This window comes from Tyto alba, unplaced genomic scaffold (assembly GCF_018691265.1).
Source record: "Tyto alba isolate M040663 unplaced genomic scaffold, T.alba_DEE_v4.0 Super-Scaffold_5, whole genome shotgun sequence".
NCBI lineage: Eukaryota > Metazoa > Chordata > Aves > Strigiformes > Tytonidae > Tyto > Tyto alba.
The window spans coordinates 12,316,456-12,336,025 of record NW_024881326.1 but is presented as its reverse complement, the minus strand read 5'-3'; the positions used below and the strand labels follow the sequence as shown (position 1 = coordinate 12,336,025).

The 19,570-nt window shown below is 50.1% G+C and overlaps 1 protein-coding gene across 4 annotated transcripts in view; it reads right to left on the bottom strand.

Annotated features, from left to right (window-relative positions):
- Positions 1-8,233: 8,233 nt before the first annotated feature.
- Positions 8,234-19,570, bottom strand: part of FRMPD3 (FERM and PDZ domain containing 3) — a 64,238-nt gene continuing 52,901 nt past the window's right edge. For all 4 annotated transcript variants that reach the window (XM_042807315.1, XM_042807316.1, XM_042807317.1 and 1 more), the window contains 2 exons: positions 13,276-14,097; positions 8,234-12,478 (listed from right to left, as the gene is read on the bottom strand). In XM_042807315.1, the coding sequence (XP_042663249.1) occupies positions 9,615-12,478; positions 13,276-14,097 (3,686 nt within the window). In that variant the 3' untranslated portion in view covers positions 8,234-9,614. The remainder of the gene's footprint in view (positions 12,479-13,275; positions 14,098-19,570) is intronic.

Sequence of the window (19,570 nt, the reverse complement as noted above, 5' to 3'; positions counted from 1 at the left end):
ATAATTTCTTTCCAGTCCCCCAAATACTTGTTTCTGGTTTTGAAACACTTGCTTCAGCCTTGGTTTGAATTCAGTTTTCTCCCTTCTCTTGCATGCAGAATGAGTGACTTCTGTGCCCCAACATCCTGTCCCCTCCTAGTTTATTCATGAACCAGGCACTAGGAACCTGAGGCTGAAGGCAGCAGAAGGTACATTAAAACATGTGAATTATGCCTCTCACTGACAAACTATGTATGAGTTTCCCCTACACAGGACTTCTGAAGTAGCATGCCTATCAGTTTCCTCCTGGGGTCACAGAGATGGGATTTGCAGGAGTGAAAAATCTGACCGAAGATCCCTAATCCTGTAAACCAGGGACTGGCAACCTTTCATGTGTAAAATCAAAGACTTTTTTTTTTGACTTTCTGATCTAGAGGCCACGCATCATTCAGGAGCCCCAGGGAGCTGGCAGAAGCTGCCCCCCAGGAGGAATGATTTTGCAGAGGTGGATGACACCTTCTTTTCCTCCAAGGCAAACAGAGGCAGGGGCTGGGTGCTGTGGCTGCTTGCAGTCTCTCCAGCTCAGTGTCATCTTGCTGCCTTGCACTCCTCACAGCAGCATTTAATGGCCACGAGTGCCACCTGAGAAAAGTCCCTGCTACCTTTCAGTGTTTCAGCTACCACAATGTCTTTGTAGGTTAGACAGCACTTTGGGTATGAGGACAAAAGTCCACTGACCTTAATGATTTATCACTATCACTAGCCAAGCTCTTAGAACAGGATAATCTTAGAGATTTGATTAAGAAGCTCTTAATGCACCAAAGTCTTAGTTAAACAAAGCCAAAAAGCTTGCTCATGAGGTTCCACAGCCATAGCTTGTCTCCTAGCAGCTTGCATTGCCATTAACTGAAGAAAGGACAAGGAGAACCAGCTTTGAAGAAGAAAATGTTTATCTGGTTCTTTGCCTAAATGGGAGAGACAGCATGGTTGAAAACCATTAGCCTGCAACTCAGATTGTCTGTCAAAGGATGCTCAGGAAAATTATCACAACCTAAATGAAGTTTGGATGTGAAAGTGCACTGGAGTGTCTTAACTCTTAGGTAGACACTCTTATTCAGAATTAAAGCACTTAATTCCAGTTGGCTTGCTTCATTATGAAAGCAAAATATAATAAAATATCAACTTCCAATCTGAAGAATTTTATTTAATTTTCTTGTGGTTTACAATGCAGACAAGCAGGAGTTGGCTCATGGTAGCAGAAAGAACAAGCTCATAGCCTGAGCTGCAGTGTTCCCTCATGTTTTGGAAACTTTGAAGTAAGTAACTGTCCAACTTAGGAGAACCTGAAACCACATGAATGGCAAGAAATCCTATTTACTTGGTTCTATGGAGATGCATTTAACCAGAAATACCTTTGTATTTCATGGCCTGAGAATATATTTTTCAGGAAGTTTTAAGCCATCAAATTTCATGGTGATGTCAATCAATACAAGTAGCCCTTGTCCCTCTGTTGGCACCTTCCTGCATACAATTGTCACTCAATTACCACCAGCCACTAAATCAAGAGTACATTTCCACAGGAAAGGTTACAAGCTGAGGGCTGCCTTTTTTTTTTTTTCCTTTCTGTGACTGCATCATTGCCTCTTAGCCGGTTCTGTTAATGAATGGCATTTGATAGAGTAACACAAGGCTCTGCCCTTTGCCTTGGTGGAAGAAAAGCAGAAGCTAGAAAACAAGTGGAGGCTAAAAAGTGGTGGGAAGGCATAAAGAGAAGTGTTGGTGGAGAAGGGGTGGGAGGATGAATAGGAAAGTAGAGGCTAAGAAAAAGTTAAGCCCGAAAAGGGGTGGTAGGCCAAAAGAAAAGTAGAACTGAAAGAGGCCAGGGTGGGGGCCGGGTTGCGAAAGGGCGCATCTCCAGTGCGAGGGCCACCTTGCCCAGCTCCGGGCCGAGGCGGCCGGTGATCTTCTGGGACAGGCGCCGGTGCGAGCTCCCGCCGCAAACCTCCATGGTGGCCGTGATGGCGGCGACAAGCGTGAACAACCAGCACGCCCCCGCCCCCGCCATCTTACCCCTTCCCGCCCCCCCCCCCCCCGGCCCTTTATAGGCTCCCCGCGCCCACAGACACGCCTCCTCGCGCGTCCCATTGGTTGCGCGGCGGCCAGGGGGCGGGGCCCTGCCCGCCCCCCGCTGTGGCGCGAAGGGCGGTGGGCGTGTCCAGGAGGTGCCGCCCTCCCGCCCCGCCGAGAGCCTCGGCAATGGAGGCGTGTCCGGCTGCTCGCGGGCCCCGCCAGGGGGTGGGGCGAAGGGCAGGGGTAGGCCTGCGGTTGGTGGTTGCCTGACCGCCTGGCCTGCGATTGGTCAGAGCGGCCGCGGAGGCCAGAAGAAAAGTAGAGGCCGGGAAGGGTTGGGAGGCCGAAAGGCTGAAAAGGGGAAGGAAGCAGAAAGAGAAGTGTGTGATAAAGAGGCGTGGGAGGCCTCAAAATGGTGTGAGGACAACAAGGAGTGGTAGGCCAACAGGGAAGCAGAGGCTCAAACAAATTCAGAGTGTAGGAGGGGTGGGAGGTGAGGAAGGGCTGCATCTCCAGGGCTCGGACTCTGGATTTTGCTCCCCCTGGACTCTCACTGCACACTTCAGAGACCCGAGGCTTTTCTGTGTGGGAGTGGAAAAAACAGCAGTCGCTTGTGGGAGCAGCTCTACCAGCCGTTCGCTTTCTGTCCGCTTCTCTGCCACCGTCATTTGTTTTGCAGGGATTATTTTTAGATAATTTCTGTGCTACTCAAAGCCACTTGGATGGAGTAAGAACCATCTCGGTTTGAATTTTTACAGTCTACAAGAACCCCTTACTCTTTCCATTGTAGAGAAGATCACTTTATCACAGATGTCTCACTGGGTCGGACGGGCTGTGTTTAGGAATGAAGCTCACCCACAGCACTGTAAATGCTCCCCCAGTTACACAGGATGTAGCTGAACCAGAGCATACCCACCAGGAAAAAGCACACCATTTGTCAGGAAAAGGAAATAAATGGTGTTTTCAAGTCTCCACTAGAAACAATACAGATTTAGGGATGAAGAGCTCTTTAAAGGATCCTGACTGGTCCCTTTGTGTTTCTGATCTTTCTACTCAGCATTTTTATTGTGCCTTTCTAAGGAGCAATTAAAAGTATGAGGATGGAGTCCTGTTGCTCTAGGAAGCGGTGAATATTCATTAGATTCAGGAGTATTTCCAAGGTGTTTTTCAAAAGTGGGATTTAGTGGTGTTAAAAAGTGTACTGGACCCTGCGTATAGACCTGGTGCATGTCCCCAGCCCTTTCGTCTCTCCCCAGCCCTTGGCATGTGCAGCTAACCTCAGAGAGGCAGCACTGGGATTTCTGCCACTTTGAACACAGCATGCTATCTTTTTAATGTCTTTATAGTCCAGCTGCAAAAGCACCCTTCCTGTTCACTCTTTATCCGGGGGGCAGGTAACAGCAAGGGGCACCATCTCGGCTGGGCTGGAAGATTGTGTGGCAGCTGCAGTGGGATGAGACATGGGCAGGTTCCTCATCTGCTCATGCCTTGACATGGAATTACATAGCCTGGCACAAAAACCTTTGGAAAAGTTTCCTATCATGTGTATGGACTGTTTTCATATATACTAAATAAGGCTGGGCGACGTAAATAAGCTGATATACCTGCCTTCCCTAGCAGACTTCTCTCGTGTCCACTTAAAGCCGTGGATGTCCCAGCCAGCTCCACTGTGTCTGCCTGCGTGAGGAATTTGTTAGGATGTTTTACACAGGAATCCAGACACTGTGCTGTAAATGAGGATAAAATTTAGACATTACTCATTTCTATTTGACTGTCAGCTCCCTTGAGCGTGATGAAAGCAGCAGTGGGTCCCAGCTATTCAGCTCATCCTGCTGTTGTATCTGGGGCTGCTGCAGTTCCTGTGTAGTGTTGCCAGGACCTTGGAGAGGATGGAAATCTGGACAGGAGAATGCAGCTGCTACACTATGGGGATTAGTGTTCAAAGTGCTTTAAACCATGGTTCCCAGTTGTTTTCTCCAGCTGACAATGATCGGCAAAGTCCACAGAGACACAAGCAATTTTATCCAAACCCATCTTGGGACTACTGCTTGAGATCTGCTAATTTTCCAGCTCCTGCTTTTGATACTTTAACCCCTGAAAGTCAGGTCTTATGTTTTTCTCACTTGTATTAGAGGGACAAGCGATTACCCAATTTTTGTTCCTTTTCTATCCATATGGATAGAGCCCTAATGAGGACTCCTTGGGAGTGGACATAATTTAGAGAAGATTAAAGGAGGGAGCAGACAATGGGAGTGTAATGACATCGGATGGTCACAAATGCATGTTGTGGCTGAGCAATCCTCATGGGAGCTGTGAAGGCCATGGAGGAAATCTGTGTCAGCTGTAACACTACAGCAAAAAAATTCAGGGTGAAACCAGTATGAGAAGGGCAGTTACAGCTGGTGTTGCTCTGAGAGGGTGCTAAAGGGCAGGCGAACACAACCTGCCATGCTCGGGCAGATTGCTCTGGTGGCAGAGGATGGAGAAAAATTGATTTATCTTTATGCACACACACCTGCAAAACAATATTGTGCTTTTTCGAGAATGGTATACTTTGCTTTAACTTGCTTGGGGACAATGGCTTCGATCTGAAGAAATGCTGATGCTAAGTGAGAACAAGGCAGTCTGCAGGTAGACAAACCAGATGGACAGTGAAGGGGGAACTATATTTGGAAAAAGAAAAATACCTACTTTTAGTTCTCGATGCTGTGTAACTGAGATGCATTTTTTTGGAAAAATCTGTGATTCAAAAGTATTAACAACAACATTTTACCTGGATCATTTCTTTAAGAGTGTTTACAAGTGCCCAACAGAGTGAGGTCGCAGGGACAGCACGTAAAAGATGAGTACAACAACAATAGTAAAGGCAGGGCTTCATCATCGTTCTCGAGTATGTTAATATAGCTCCTCCCTTCACACAGGGACATTTGACTGATCCTGGAGCACCTATTGCCACTGTACAAATAATAACAGCATGGTGTGGAGAAATAATTCCTTACTGACGAGGTGCTGATTGCCCACTAGATGGTACTAAGCATTGACTCTGAAACTGCTGATTAAACTGCCTGCTGACAATAATATTTTCAGGCTCTGGGGGTTGTTAGAAAACCTCTTGGCTTTTCCGTTTTTTTTGATCCATACCCAGCTTTATAAATAGGTAGGGTTTGTCCCATTCAGTGTCATCGTTAGTTAGTTCACCACGGGAAATGGTGTGATGCAGATTAAAATAACAAGCCTGGAGGCACAGAGAACGTCTGTGAGTCTCGACTGCTGCTGTTTTAGCTTTAGACAACACATTCAGCCCCCATACAAAGAATGACCCAGTTCCTAAGTTTTTTGTGTTGGATCTTTATCAGACTTGGCTTTTATAGTTCCTGGAGGCTTTGGGGCATGTAGAGGGCACACATCAATGCATTCCTCCCTGATAAAGAGAGCAGTTCATTGTGCCAGGCAAAAGGTCCCCAGAGGGAACGGGATATTGAACACATCACCTGTAGCTAGGAAACTGTTTGCCTCGCTTAGATTTCTCCCCAGGTCTGGCATTATGCTTTTGCCGGGCTTTTCCCTGGAGACACACCAGAGCAGTCCTCCCGGGCAGCAGAACCATCAGGCCAGGGCTGGCAGGTCCCATGCCGTCACCTCTTCCCAGGCAGAGGCTGTGGCTTGGCTGAAAACACGCACTGGAGCTGGTCAGTGGGTGCCCAACTCGGCTCATCTGAAAGGGATCAGGCAGGAGTTTACTAACAGAGCTGGCGTTAAAGCATGTCTTGGTTCTCCCCTGCTTTAGGGGCAGGAGAGTGTCCTGCAGGCACCAGGAGGATGACCCTTTCCCCAGCATAGCTGCAGTACCCAGTGCCAGCAGCGATGGGCTGAGTGCTGCTGGAGGTGTTCCCCTCCCGGAGAGGAATTAAACCAAAATGCCCACTAACAACATAAAACTGTGCCAAGTCAAACAGTTAATTTCAAACCTCTATTATTCCTCTATTATTCAAACCTTCATAGCCTGGCACTTAGCTGCTGTGGAGTCCAGCAATGTTGTGGAGTCCTTAAGCTGTGACCTTCCAGTACGGAGATACGTGCATTTCTATAGCAACAAAAATAGGGGGTTTTGCTTGTGAACTGTTTCGTACAGCTAAGAATAGCCACATTTCCACAAAGTTCTTTAAAAAAGACAAAAATGCTAGGTTGGATATTAAGATTAATATATTTAATCTTTCTTGTTTGTAAAACAAGACATAAATTTGTGTATATATATAATTTATATATTTTTATTTATATATACTATATACAGACAATAAAAAATTTTCCTCTGTATTAGACTGAGAGATTTATGGAGGAATGATATAGGCATAATGGGGAGCTTGAAGAAAGTCAGAGTTTTGTAATAGATAATTCACGGGGAAAAATAAAACACAGCTCCCTGTCGGCCTTCAGCATTATAACAGGCTTTGCTTACCATGGACTGAAATCTGAATTGGCTCTTCCACTGTATATTTGCTACACGGTTCTTGAAAGCAGGAGGCTGTCCCCACAGCAGGATCCTCTCTGACTTGCTGACAGCAATGGCCAAAGCCCGGGACAACCATGGGCTAGGGGAGGTTATTGCACCTGGTAGAGGATGCGCGTGATAAAAGCACATTGTGCATTTCCATAACTCTTATGGAAGAACGAGAGATTTCAAATGTTCGTATTTATAAAAAAATAATAGAGATGGGAAGCGATTGATCGTACGGAGATCCCTGATCATCCCCAAGCGCTGGGGCAAGCTGGCTGGCTTTGACAACCGGTCTCACTCCTGGCGCCATGAGGCCGCTGCCACGATCTCCCTTTCCAGCCAGAGGTGGGTGCGATGGGGAGAGGCACTGGGACGCCGGCAGGACCTGCTCTCCCCGGGCACGCGTGAAGTGCAGTGGTGGCAGCGTAAGGGCAACGCAATGTGTAACCTTGCATTTTTCTCCTCGCTCTGTTTTGGAGGGTGGGTGACTGCAGTGAAGCACCAATTAAGGCGGTCTGATTGATTAGGTCTAGAAGCTAGACTGGGAGGAGGAGGGAAACCTTGGGGTGCAAAGGAAAGCAACTACAAATCATTTTACTATTCACCTGGAAGTGAAAAAAAAGAATCCAAAAACCCCAGCTCCACATAAATAACCACCACACAGTACTAAAGGATGCTTCTTATGGCAGTCAGTCGGGTGGAGACAGGAAAAGGACCCCAATGCCCTGGCAAGGAGGGCAGCTCCTTTGGCCAATGGCAGTAGCACTGCCTGGGTTGGGGGCAAGCCGTGGCTTACAAAGCTGATTTGGGGTTCATCTCTAATGGGCACAGTGAAAGGAAATAGGAGAGGGTTTGGGCTGAGCCTTGGAGGCACGGACCTGACCTCTGGAGAATGGTGTGAAAGAGGACTCCTCTCAGCTGCTAGCCCAGGTTCTGGATTGCAATGGTTAAAGATCAATCTGGGTTCCTTGCAGGGTCTTTAGGGTGGACACAGCCATCCAGCAGAGGAAAGGGAACATAGAATCATAGAATCATTTAGGTTCTAAAAGACCGTTAAGATCATCAAGTCCAACTGTTAACTAACACTGCCAAGTCCACCACTAAACCACATCCCTAAGCACCATGTCTTTATGTCTTTTAAATACCTCCAGGGATGGTGACTCAAACACTTCCCTGGGCAGCCTGTTCCAGTGCTTGATAACCCTTTCAGTGAGTAATTTTTTCCCAATACCCAATCTAAACCTCCCCTGGTATAACTTGAGGCCATTTCCTCTCATCCTCTTGCTTGTTACTTGGGAGAAGAGACTGACACTCACCTTGCTACAGCCTCCTTTCAGGTAGTTGTAGAGAGTGACAAGGTCTCCCCTCAGTCTCCTTTTCTCCAGGCTAAACAACCCCAGTTCCCTCAGCTTCTAATCATAAGACTTGTGCTCTGGGCCCTTCACCAGCTCCAGTGCCCTTCTCTGGACACACTCCAGCACCTCAGTGTCTTTCTCGTAGTGAGGGGCCCAAAACTGAACACAGGATCCGAGGTGCGGCCTCACCGGTGCTGAGTACGGGGGGTACTCCCTGGTCCTGCTGGCCACGCTATTTCTGACACAAGCCAGGATGCCGTTGGCCTTCTTGGCCACCTGGACACGCTGCCGGTTCATATTCAGCTGGCTGCCGACCAGCACCCCCAGGGTCTTTTCCACCAGGCAGCTTTACAGCCACCGCCCCCCCCCAGCCTGTAGCGTTGGGTGGGGTTGCTGTGACCCAAGTGCAGGACCCAGCACTGAGCCTTGTTGAACCTCATACAACTGACCTCAGCCCATCGATCCCGCCTGTCCAGATCCCTCTGTGGAGCCTTCCTGCCCTCCAGCTGGTCAACACTCCCACACAACTTGGTGTCATCTGCAAACTTACCGAGGGTGCATCAATCCCCCTGTCCAGATCATCAATAAAGGTATTAAATAGAACTGGCCCCAATACTGAGCCCTGCGGAGCACCACTTGTGACCTGTCACCAACTGGATTTAAATCCATTCACCACAGGTCTCTGGGCCCGACCACCCAGCCAGTTTTTTACCCAGAAAAGAGTACACCTGTCCCAGCCATGAGCAGTTTCTCTAGGAGAATGCTGTGGGAAACGGTGTCAAAGGCTTTACTAAAGTCTAGGTAGACAACATCCACAGCCTTTCCCTCATCCACTCAGCGGGTGATCTTGTTGTAGAAGGAGATCAGGTTAGCCAAGCAGGACCTGCCTTTCATAAACCCATGCTGACTGGGTCTGATCACCTGGTTGTCCTTCATGTGCCATATGATGGCACTCAAAATGATCTTCTCCATAACCCTTCCCTGGCACTGAGGCCAGACTGACAGGCCTGTAGTTCCCTGGATCCTCCCTCCTCGCCTTTTGCACAGGCAGTACCTGTGTTCAGGACTAGGGCATTGATGCTTATTAAGCTGTGAAAGTAGAGCCTGCTAGGGTGAACTAGCTCTGCCTCAGGATTATGGCATCCTGCCCATGCTAGGACTACTTCCCAAGCCCTATAGCAGCAGGGACTTGCACCCCCAGAGATCGCTTCTGCTGCTAATTATGTTGCATTTGTGGGCCAGGAAGATCCTGGAAGCAGAAGAGCTGTTTACGTGGCAAGACACTGGTTTGGCTCCAGACTGCCCAAGTGAAGCCAGGAGATCTCAGCGCAGTTCCTGCTAACTCACTGGCCCACCACACACCATGACAGAGGTCTTTGCACAAGTAAGGCCTAAACCCCCATGAAACCAAACTAGCGTCGAGATGGGGTGGCTGTGCCCCTCAAGTACCATCACTGTCAAGCCAGCATGGGAGAGCAAGCAGAGCTTGAGATCCCTGCCGAGCTGGTTGCACAGCTTGTGACAGGGCATGAATTTACCCTTTGAAAACACCACCAACACAACCATCCATTCTGCAGAGATAAAAGAGCGTCTTGGCTACCGCAAACCCCAGGAGATGTGGGCTTGTAGACGCGCATCCTCACCAGATCTATGCGATTTGAGAACCACTAGCACATGGCCCAGCACACACTGGCTTGTTGGTTTTCATAGCTGGCTTACTTATTGATCAGTGTCTTTAGGGAGCGTGTGAGCGTGCTCATGACAGTGGCAACTGTGGCTGACTGGCGAGCAAGCTGCTCTACCGTCTGCTGGTGGCTCAGCGTTCTGGCCGTGGACTCCTCCGCAGCCTTCAGGAGGAAGGTGTAGTTTCTGACTACTTCCTCTACCTTTGTCAGCAGCTCTTGGCGCTGGGACTCTGAGCGCACGACATACACTAGCCTCACAAACGTCTCTATGAGGCTGCTTAGCACCTGGAAGCTGCTCGTGATAGCGGAGAGCATATGGGTAGGACTCTTGTCAACAGCTGCCACGCGGCGGCAAGATGCCCGAAACTCCTTGAACTTGAGGGCGAGCTCTTGCTTGTACTCAGCCAGCTGGGAGATGTAGGGTTTGGAGTCCCGGATGTCAGGGCTCACCACACACTGCCTCAGGATAGTCAGGAGCTCATTTGTGTCCAGCTGCACTTGCAGAAACCCATTGGGAAAGCTGTAGGCATGGCCTCTAAGGGTGTTGATCTTTGCCAAGCTTCCCTCAAAACTAGAGGTCCTTAAATCTATTTCCTGGGTCTGACTTTCATGGGGACTGCTGCAGGATGTTGCATCTAGGACCTGAAGAGTCCTGCTCATGACTGGGACCATCTGATTGTCCAGCTTCATTCCTGGGAGTATCTGCATAGGGATGGAATAGGACAGCTCATCCTTCTCGCTCCCATCATCTGCAACATCACATTTCCTGTAGTAGAAGCAGTACCGGATAGAGCAGCACTTCTCATCCTCCATGTCTTCATCCCGTAGCTCAGTAGGACTTGGATACATCTCCTCCTGGACAGAGAACACTGCTGAACCTTTCTGGTTCTTTTTCTCCTGTGCTATCTGGACATAGGAGGGGTCAGCTACTCCAGAGGCTTCCTGGATTTTGCTCTTCAGAACAGGACAAAGGATGCTGGGCTCAGGCTCTTTCTGGGGGCCTTTCTGCTTGGTTGTATAGATGTTCTGGTAGATGTCAGAGGACAGGGATGTCCTATCAGTCTTATCTATTTCACTGACACTGTAGCGGCGCAAAAGCTTCCTGTAGTGTGGAGCACCCATGCACTCCCCCGGGGAAGTGCATGTTGTCAAACAGGACACGCTGTTCTCTGGATCTGACCGGTAGTCTCTGGACTCTAAACTTGTGGATCGTATCCGCTTGCCTCTGGAAGGGCTGCTCATGCTTGTCAACCTAATGGCTTCTGCCTGCTTCTGGTCATCAGTAACTTTATCCCTCCCTCGCCTCTCCACTTCTGGCATCACCAACTGGTTAGGGGGTGGCCTTACCCCCCTGCAAATCCGCTTGCAGTCACAGCTGCGCCTTTGCTCCCTGGACATCCCTGGGACTTTTTGCACAGGACTACTCCTTAGCTGGCAACTACAGCGCCCAGGGGCAGGAGGGTGCAGATACTCCTGTGGTGGGAGGTCACCTTTGCTCTTTGGCTTGAGTAGCTCTTCAAGGAATTCCAGCTCATACTGCTTCACCTTCTGCAGCTGGGCTTGCCGCTCGTCTGTCTCCTTCTTCAGCCGTGTTGGAAATGTTGCAGAGAACAGGTTCCTCAACCTGAAGGGAGCTTTTGGAGCTTTGGGTTTAGCTGGGACATCAGCATCTTGTTGGGTCACCTCCAGGACTTTCTCTACTTTTTTGGAAGGCACAGTGCTGATCTGCAGGCTCTCAGATCTGGGCACCAGCTGGATTGGCCCTTTGGGTTCCTCACTGGTGCTCCTGAAAGTGCTACCAGATAATGGAGAGTGCAGATTGCTACTCTCAGCTTTTAAGCTTTTGGCTGAACTTTCCTGTTGCATTTTCTGTCCTTGGTTTGAAGGAGCTGTCTGTTTCTGAAAGACGTGGCCTGTAGCCTCCCCACCTGCCTTCTGACCTGGCTCTCCACCTGTGGCTTTTCCCGGAGCATCTCTACTCACTTTTTGCTGGTAACTTTTAGAGGCAAAAGTCTTACTGGGCAGCATTTCCTCACCTGCTGAGGCAAAGTGGAAAACTTCATCCTTACTGCCATGAGTTTCTTTAGGACTTGGAGAAACTTCACAGTGCTGCTGCGGAGAGAGTTGCTGCTGCTGCTGACAGTTGCATAATGTCTCTGCAGTTTGTGGACCTCCTTTAAGTTTCAAAGGCTTGCTGCTGGCTGATGCACAGCTACTGGTACCATTCATGTTCTTGTCTTCTTTCGAGGCTGCTACCACTTGGGAAGCCAAGCCTTTTGCATTTGCAACTTGCTGCAGAGCAGCTGAAATGATGGCTGGATTTACACCACTTTTTTGATCCAGGAGGAGCTTAGAGCTTGGCTGGACTTCTTTGGGCATCTTTTCCTGTAGATCCTGTGCCTGCTCCCTGCTTGGGGTTGCTGTGGCATGCAGAGATACCTCAAAGGCAGCTTTTGTGTGGCCTGCACCTTTGCATTCAGAGCCTAGCACTGGAGCCCCCCTGTTCTGCTCATTAAGCTGGGGGTTCATCACCGGCTGGACAGCCAAGGTGTAGCTCTGCTCAGCATGCTGCTGCTCCTGTTTGCTCTTGCAATTGGTAAGGTTGGGACTTTGGTGAGAGAAAGCTGGCTTCAGTGAAGGGCTCGGCTCCTGGCAGCTGAGGGGGTAGGGTGAGGTGAGAACAGCCTGGGCAGCGCAGCTCTGGATTCGAAAAGGCAAGTCCTTTCTGGCCAGAAGGTTTTCTTTGTTGATGTGTTGAGCGAGAAAGTAGGCTGCATTCTGATGCTGCTTCATAGCAGAGACCATCTCTGAGACATCAGTTAGCTCTGAAGAGTTCGTTTCGTGGCCAGAATCCAAGGATGACTCAGGAGTGATGGCAGCTAGGACAATAAGACCTGAGGAGGGACAGAAAGAAAACCCCAAGACAACACTCACACTTAGAGTGCTACATAGAGGAGAGGGGAACTCCATGTGGCAGGAGGATCCTAGGAATGCAGGACACAGCATCCCACTGGAGAAACTTCAGTGACTTCCTGCAGCTAAGAGTTAATGCTTTTAAGACAGATCACTTGTCAGCACTGATCTGGCTCAATTCAGCAAGAGCTCTTGGCCCAGGAAAAGGTCCTGGGAAACTTTCCAGTGTTAGTGATAGCAGAACTACAGGGACTTGTCTGGAGCAAGAAGGAAAATCAGGTAACAGCTACTCTGCCATAGTGAGTAGGGCAACCAAGGCAGGGAGAGGGACAAAGGACTGTGCTGCCAGCAGTCTGGTCCCAGAGACACCCATCTGACAGCAGGTTTGCCCTGTGAAGGGCTCACACACTGCAAAACCTGGGCAGGAACCTGCGAAGACGGAGGGCCGAAAGTACCAGCTGAGTGGGGTCACAGCAGGGAGGAATTCATGCTCACAGTACTAGCTAGTGCCTCACCCCAGCATTGTGGCATGTGGACTGTGGCAGATAGAGGATGAGAGACTCCCGCAGCCAGTGTCAGGGACAGAAGTCCCACCGTAGCTTCTTAGAAATCTAAGCAGCAGCTTGGCTGCTCCTGTTAGAGCCTGTTGCCACAACTTAGTTTCTACTAGAAGCGGCTCCACAGTCACGTGTAGGATGGGATAAGGAGATTAAGGGGAAGGATGTACCAGAGGAAAGAAAGGCTATAGGGAAAAAGAAAGTCACAGCTGCTGAAATACCTGCTGTCTGCTGTGGTGGGGGATGCGGACAATCCTCTGAAGCAGCCAGGGCTTCCAGTGCCTGCAGAGTGGACACCAGGGCATCATCCAGCTCTTGGGCATGGTCTCGGACTGTCCGCGGTTGCACGTTGTCTATCAGCGTGACAGGGATCTCGTCGTAGAGGATGCCACAGAGGTGCCGGCCCTGCTCCTGGCTCTGGGCAGCTGCCCGGCGCTTGGGGTCGTCCTCGTCCGAGCTGTTGTCTCGGAAGCCGGGAGGGGGGGCAGCGATGGCAGGGAGCAGGGACGTTGTCTCATCTTCTTCCTCATCGCTCCCGGGAGGGGGAAGCGACATCAAGTCCACCATGTTGTCCCGGACACTGCCAGGCTTGCCCCCCTTGCATGAGGCCAGCCGGCTCTTGATTTTGGCTTGGCAGGACTCACAGTAGAATTGCGAGGTGTCGCTCCGCAGGTGGGTGTCTATGGTGTGTGCCCTGGCCCTGCTCGCGTGCCTGTCTTGGTCAAGGCCATCTGGGTTGTACTCGTTAGATGCCCCGTTGTAGCCTTGGCTGGAGCTTTTGGAAGTGGGGTCGGATTTGGTCCTGGGACGAGTTTCCTCAAAAAAAATCAGGTTTTCATTGATATCCGTCCTGCTCTCTCTTTCCTTCCTCTGCTCTCGCATGTGCAGGTAGCAAAAGCTGATGAGCTCCGAGTCCGAAGCCCTGGTTGCTGGAGCCCTGGCTGCTCCGGAGCTGGTGGCAGAGCCACCCACCAACCCGCTCTCTTTTTTTCCTGTGTGCCCCGCCGCAGCAGGCCGGTGGAGGTTGTGTGCGTTGATGTAATCTAAACCAAAACCACAACAGACGTGTTAGCAGCAGCACCCGGGAGAAGGGAAAATGGTATGGGGAAGCTCCTGCTTACCCTGGAGAAGCATCCCCATGCTCCCTGCCCTGCAGCCCTCACCATGCTGGACTGTAGTGGGACACGTGTGTTCCCTGCAGCACAGCCAAGCCACCTGGCTGGGCTTTTGAAAAAACATCTTCTGCAACTCACTGGGACAATCTGCCAGTAATGAGTGCAGGACGAAATGTCCTGCACATGCAGATCGTAGAGTCAAAGAATCACAGAATAGCTTGGGTTGGAAGGGACGTTTAAAGGCCATCTAGTCCAACCCTGCTGCAATAAGCAGGGACGTCTTCAACTAGATCAGGTTGCTCAGACCCCAGCCAACCTGATCATGAACGTTTCCGGGGATGGGGCATCTACCACCTCCCTGGGCAACCTGTTCCAGTGTTCGACCACCCTCATTGTAAAAGATTTCTTCCTTATATCTAGGCTGAATCTACCCTGTTCTAATTTAAAACCACTACCGCTTGTCTTATCACTACAGGCACTACTAAAAATTCTGTCCTCATCTTTCTTACAAGCCCCCTTTAAGTATTGAAAGGCCCCAACAAGGTCTCCCTGGACTCTTTTCTTCTCCAGGCTAAAACCCCCAACTCTCTCAGCCTCTCCTCATAGGAGAGGTGTTCCATCCCTCTGATAATTTTTGTGGCCCTCCTCTGGATCTGCTCCAACAGGTCCATGTCTTTCCCATACTGAGGACTCCAGAGCTGGACACAGCACTGCAGGTGGGGTCTCACCAGAGCGGAGCAGAGGAGGAGAATCCCCTCCCTCGACCTGCTGGCCACACTTCTCTTGATGCAGCCCAGAATACGGTCGACTTTCTGGGCTGCGAACGCCCATTGCTGCCTCGTGTTCAGCTCTTCATCCACCAGTACCCCCAAGTCCCTTTCCACAGGGCTGGTCTCAATCCCTTCCTCCCTCAGCCTACACTGATACCAGGGGTTGCTCTGACCCAGGTGCAGGATCTTGTGCTTGGCCTTGTTGAACCTCACGAGGTTCACATGGGCCCGCTTCTTGAGCTTGTCCAGGTCCCTCTGGATGGCATCCTGTCCCTCAGGCGTGTCAACCGCACCACTCAGCTTGGTGTCATCTGCAAACTTGCTGAGGGTGCACTCTATCCCACTGCCTATGTCGTTGATGAAGATATTAAACAGTACTGGTCCCAGTACAGACCCCTGAGGGATACCACTCGTCACTGATCTCCATCTGGAAATTGAGCCGTTGATCACTACTCTCTGGGTGCGACCATCCAGCCAATTCCTCATCCATCAAATCCATTTCTCTCCAATTTAGAGAGAAGGATGTTGTGGGAGACCATGTCAAAGACCTTATAGAAGTCCAGATAGATGACGTGTAGCTCTTCCCTTGTCCACTGAGGTAGTCACTCCATCATAGAAGGCCACTAGGTTGGTCAGGCAAGCCTTGCCCTTGGTGAAGCCATGCTGGCTGTCTCGAATCACCTCCCTGTCCTCCATGTGCCTTAGCATAGCTTCCAGGAGGATCTGTTCCATGATGTTCCCAGGCAGAGGTGAGGCTGACAGGTCAGTAGTTCTCAGGGTCCTCCTTTCTAGCCTTCTTAAAAATGAGTGCAATGTTTCCCTTTTTCCAGTCATTGGGGACTTCACCTGACTGCCATGACTCTTCAAATATCATGGTGAGTGACTTGGCAACTACCTCAGCCAGTTCCCTCAGGACTCTGGGATGTATCTCATCAGGTCCCATTGTCTTACATATGTTCAGGTGGTTCCTCAGGTGGTCATGAACCTGATCTTCTCTTACAGTGGGAGGGACTTTGCTCCCCTAGTCCCTGTCTTGTGGTCCATCCACTCAAGAGGTGTGGGAACAGAAGTTGTCAGTAAAGACTGAGGTTTTTTTGCCTCAGTTGTTGAGTACCTCAGCCTTCTCCTTGTCTGTGGTTACCAGTTTGCCAGTCGTGTTCATCGGAACAGTGCCCTTAAAAACCTGCCAGCTCTGTTCTCTTCCCTTGTCCCTGAGGGGAGTTTTCCAGGAGGTCTTATTGACTAACTCGTTGAACAGATCATGGGATGGAAGGGATTTCAGGTGATCAGCTTGCCTATACCCCACCTCTGAGGCAGGAAAACCATAACTAAAGCAACCTTCATAAAAGCATGTGTGATGGTGGGGGGCACATTCCCATGGGCAGCTTTGTATGTGCCATGCTTGCCTTGGCCTCCCCACCTGAGTGTGTGGGTCTCTAGAGGAAAGGGTTAAGCCCTGAGGGATACCACGGGTATTGCCACCAAGAGTGGGAGGGTCTGCTGACACTGACTTCTGGCTCCGAGAGAATCAACCCCTTCCTGCAATGATGAGAGAAGGGATGACCGAGAGGAGGCAGAAGGAAGAGGAATGTACAAAGATTTACATGGTGGATGTGGGAGACTGCCAGCTCAAAAAAAGCCCGTGTGGTATCGAAGAGGCTGACATGCCTTTTTTTTCTACATCAATAAAATCTGGATTCCCACCAAGGAGCAGTTGAGTTCCAGCCAGCAAAAGCCCTGTGACACACTGATGGAGCAGGCCACCTCCTCATGTGGTTTGCTCCATTGTCTTCAAAAGGATTACATGCTATAGAGTTTAATCTTATAAATTTTAAAATTATGACATTTATGATAAGAAAGTATTGACCCTAAAGCTGTTTTCAGTGAGGAATTAGATCAATGACGACATACACCAGCAGCACAGCTAATCAGTGCCCTTTTACAAACAACCTTTAGATATCAGAAATGTCCTGTTCCTCCCTCTCCATCTCCCCACCTGTTTCTTTTCTAGACTAACCACAGCAAATTCCTTTAACCTTTCCCGACAGGTCTGTTTCATAAACGTCTCAGCTTTCTTACTGCTCTGGGCTGGACTCCATCCACATCGGCTACCTGGAAAAATGCCTTGTTTCTGTGCTGCGTGACAGCAGCAGGCAGAGGAAGCAAGATCCCAGTAGCTTGCTGGGAGGCAGAGCTGGGCAGAACCAGAGGAGGGCTGGCCAGCACCGAGACACGGATGTGAGTGCTGCATCACCAAGTCACCAGCCATATTCAGAGGGCAACGGGAGCAGCCTGGCTGCATGTATGAATGAGGAGCTTCAGCCTCAGTCTTCCACTTCACGTGACATGGCAAGAAGGAATTGTTGTCACCATTTTTGCATAATGTTGGCCAGACCAAGCAGATTTTCTCAGGAGACTGCTAAATGTGGTGCAATATTGCCTTTCAGAGACACATCCAACGTAGCTTGGCTGACTTTAAGTGACAGACACCCCCCAGTCCCTTGCCCCTTGCTGCCCATGGGCCATGCATTGTTTCTGTCTGGCTGACAGCTATCGGATCAGGCTAGCTCCGAAAGAGTCCTTTCCTCCTGCTGTTAACCATTTCCCTGTGACAGCCTCCTCCTGCTCCTTTGTGAGAGGCAAGTGGCTGAAATATTGCCTGAACTTCTGGCTAGTGGTCCAGCCCTCAGGAGGGGTATCTGTCTGCATTCCAGGTTGAATTGTGCAGCTATGCTGTTGAACGGCTGCCAGGGGGATGCAGGCTCTGTCTTACCAAGTATAAATTAAATCAAATAAATCCTAATTAAATTCATTAGCTCGAAAAAATGGACAAATTGTCTCCCCAAGCACATGTTTGTATTATACCGTTCATCACCTGCAATGCTAAAATCCCAATCAAAACAATCTCTCTCATTTATGGACACGCTGGTACTCAGAAATGACAGCTGTGTGAGTCAATACAAGGTTGCCACAGCTGGGGACGTGTGTTCAGCACTGGGCTGCGGTGGGGCAGCATGGACCGAAGCAGAGTCTCTCCCAAAGCCAGACACCTCATGCTAGCAGCCTGCCCTGCTTGGACAGGCTTGCTGGCTGCCCATGCTGAGCCAGGGCCTGTTGCTGAATAGGGGCAAAACTCTAAAATCCATAATCCAACTGCTGGATGCTTTGGAGAAGGTCCTCACAAAAAGCTGAGAGAGCAACCAAGGGCATGGAGCTGCCTGGCTGACGCTGGTTGCTGGTGGGAGCAGGGAGAGGAAGGGGCAGGGAGGTGAATCGCCTGTGCGGCTCCAGCACAGCACAACCTTTCCTGCGGAGGGCAAGGATCTGGCATATGGCTCCGCAGGGAAATGCAGAGACATGGATCTAACTGACAGCATCCGGACAGAGTGTGCATTTCTAAAAATGTCTGCGGTTCAGCAGGATGTTTTAATGGGCCTCAGAAAAGATGGATGTGCTCCTTCTCTAGGCAAAAAGCATGGGCCAGGGCTTGATTTTACATTTAAGATTCTGGCACAGCCTGCCTGCAGCCTGGAAAGTCAAAGCCTGGGCTAACTTGACTCATCTCAGTGGGGCTTTCTTATCATTCCAGCAGAGATGTGCTAATGATCAGCAGTCCCTGCTCCTTGTGATCTGCCTAGCTCTTGACAGATCAGCCTGCAGTCATAGTGAGACCAGAACTGTGAGCAGACTTTGTTTTCTCAATACACACTAAATTCGCTCCTGAAGGATGCCTGAGCAGCTGGGCTGAGTGTACTGGGTCTGCAGGGAAACTGTTCCACTCCACTGCTCAGAGGGGTTTTCATTGCACCCCTGAGGACAGACCAGACCATCCAGAGAGGGGCTAGCTCTTTGGTGTGAAGACCATGGATCTATTGCTCCATTGCTGTTCTACCCACACTGTGACTTCCCCTCACTCACTCCAGCCCCCTGCAGAGTGACATTGGTTTCTTGAGACTGTCAAGAAAAGGGCAAGATCTACTATACCTTTTGGCATAGGTTTGGACCGTGGCCATGAATCAAAATCTCCCCGGGGAAAAATGTTGGCTATTATCACTGTTGCTGCAGTGTGGAAAAGCACCACTTGCACATGCTGATACATTCCCATAGTGACCAGTAACTGTGGATGCTGCCAGCCTCCCTCCAAGCCCTTGGGGATGTTCTGGAATGCTCTTTGCTTCTTAGTGCATTCCTCTGACTCCCGACAGCCATGTGTCCCTGTAGCCCATCTCAGGGTGACATGAGCCAGGGAAGGACCACTCTGATGATAGCCAGTTAAGTTGGAAACACCCTGCACTCGCAGCAAAATGTGACTAAATGTGTTTCTGTGGGGCACCCAGAGGAGAGAGCACAATGACAGCTGTCAGTAAGATGCAGGTGAAGGAGCAAAAGGAAACCATGTGCATATACTTACACCAACATCACCTGCCAGGTCTGTCCCTGGATTCACCTGAGGTTGCTGCAGATGCTTTTCTGATGCCTTTTGTGAGTGTGTCCTCCCACATGTGCTAAGTCCATGTCCCGGTGCCTTCCTCAGACCTCAGAGGCACCGAGTCCTTTCCCACGGACCCTGCTAGCTCTCAGCACTCCTCCCACCTCCTCCAGCTAGTCCCATCTTGAGAGGCAGTTTTGAC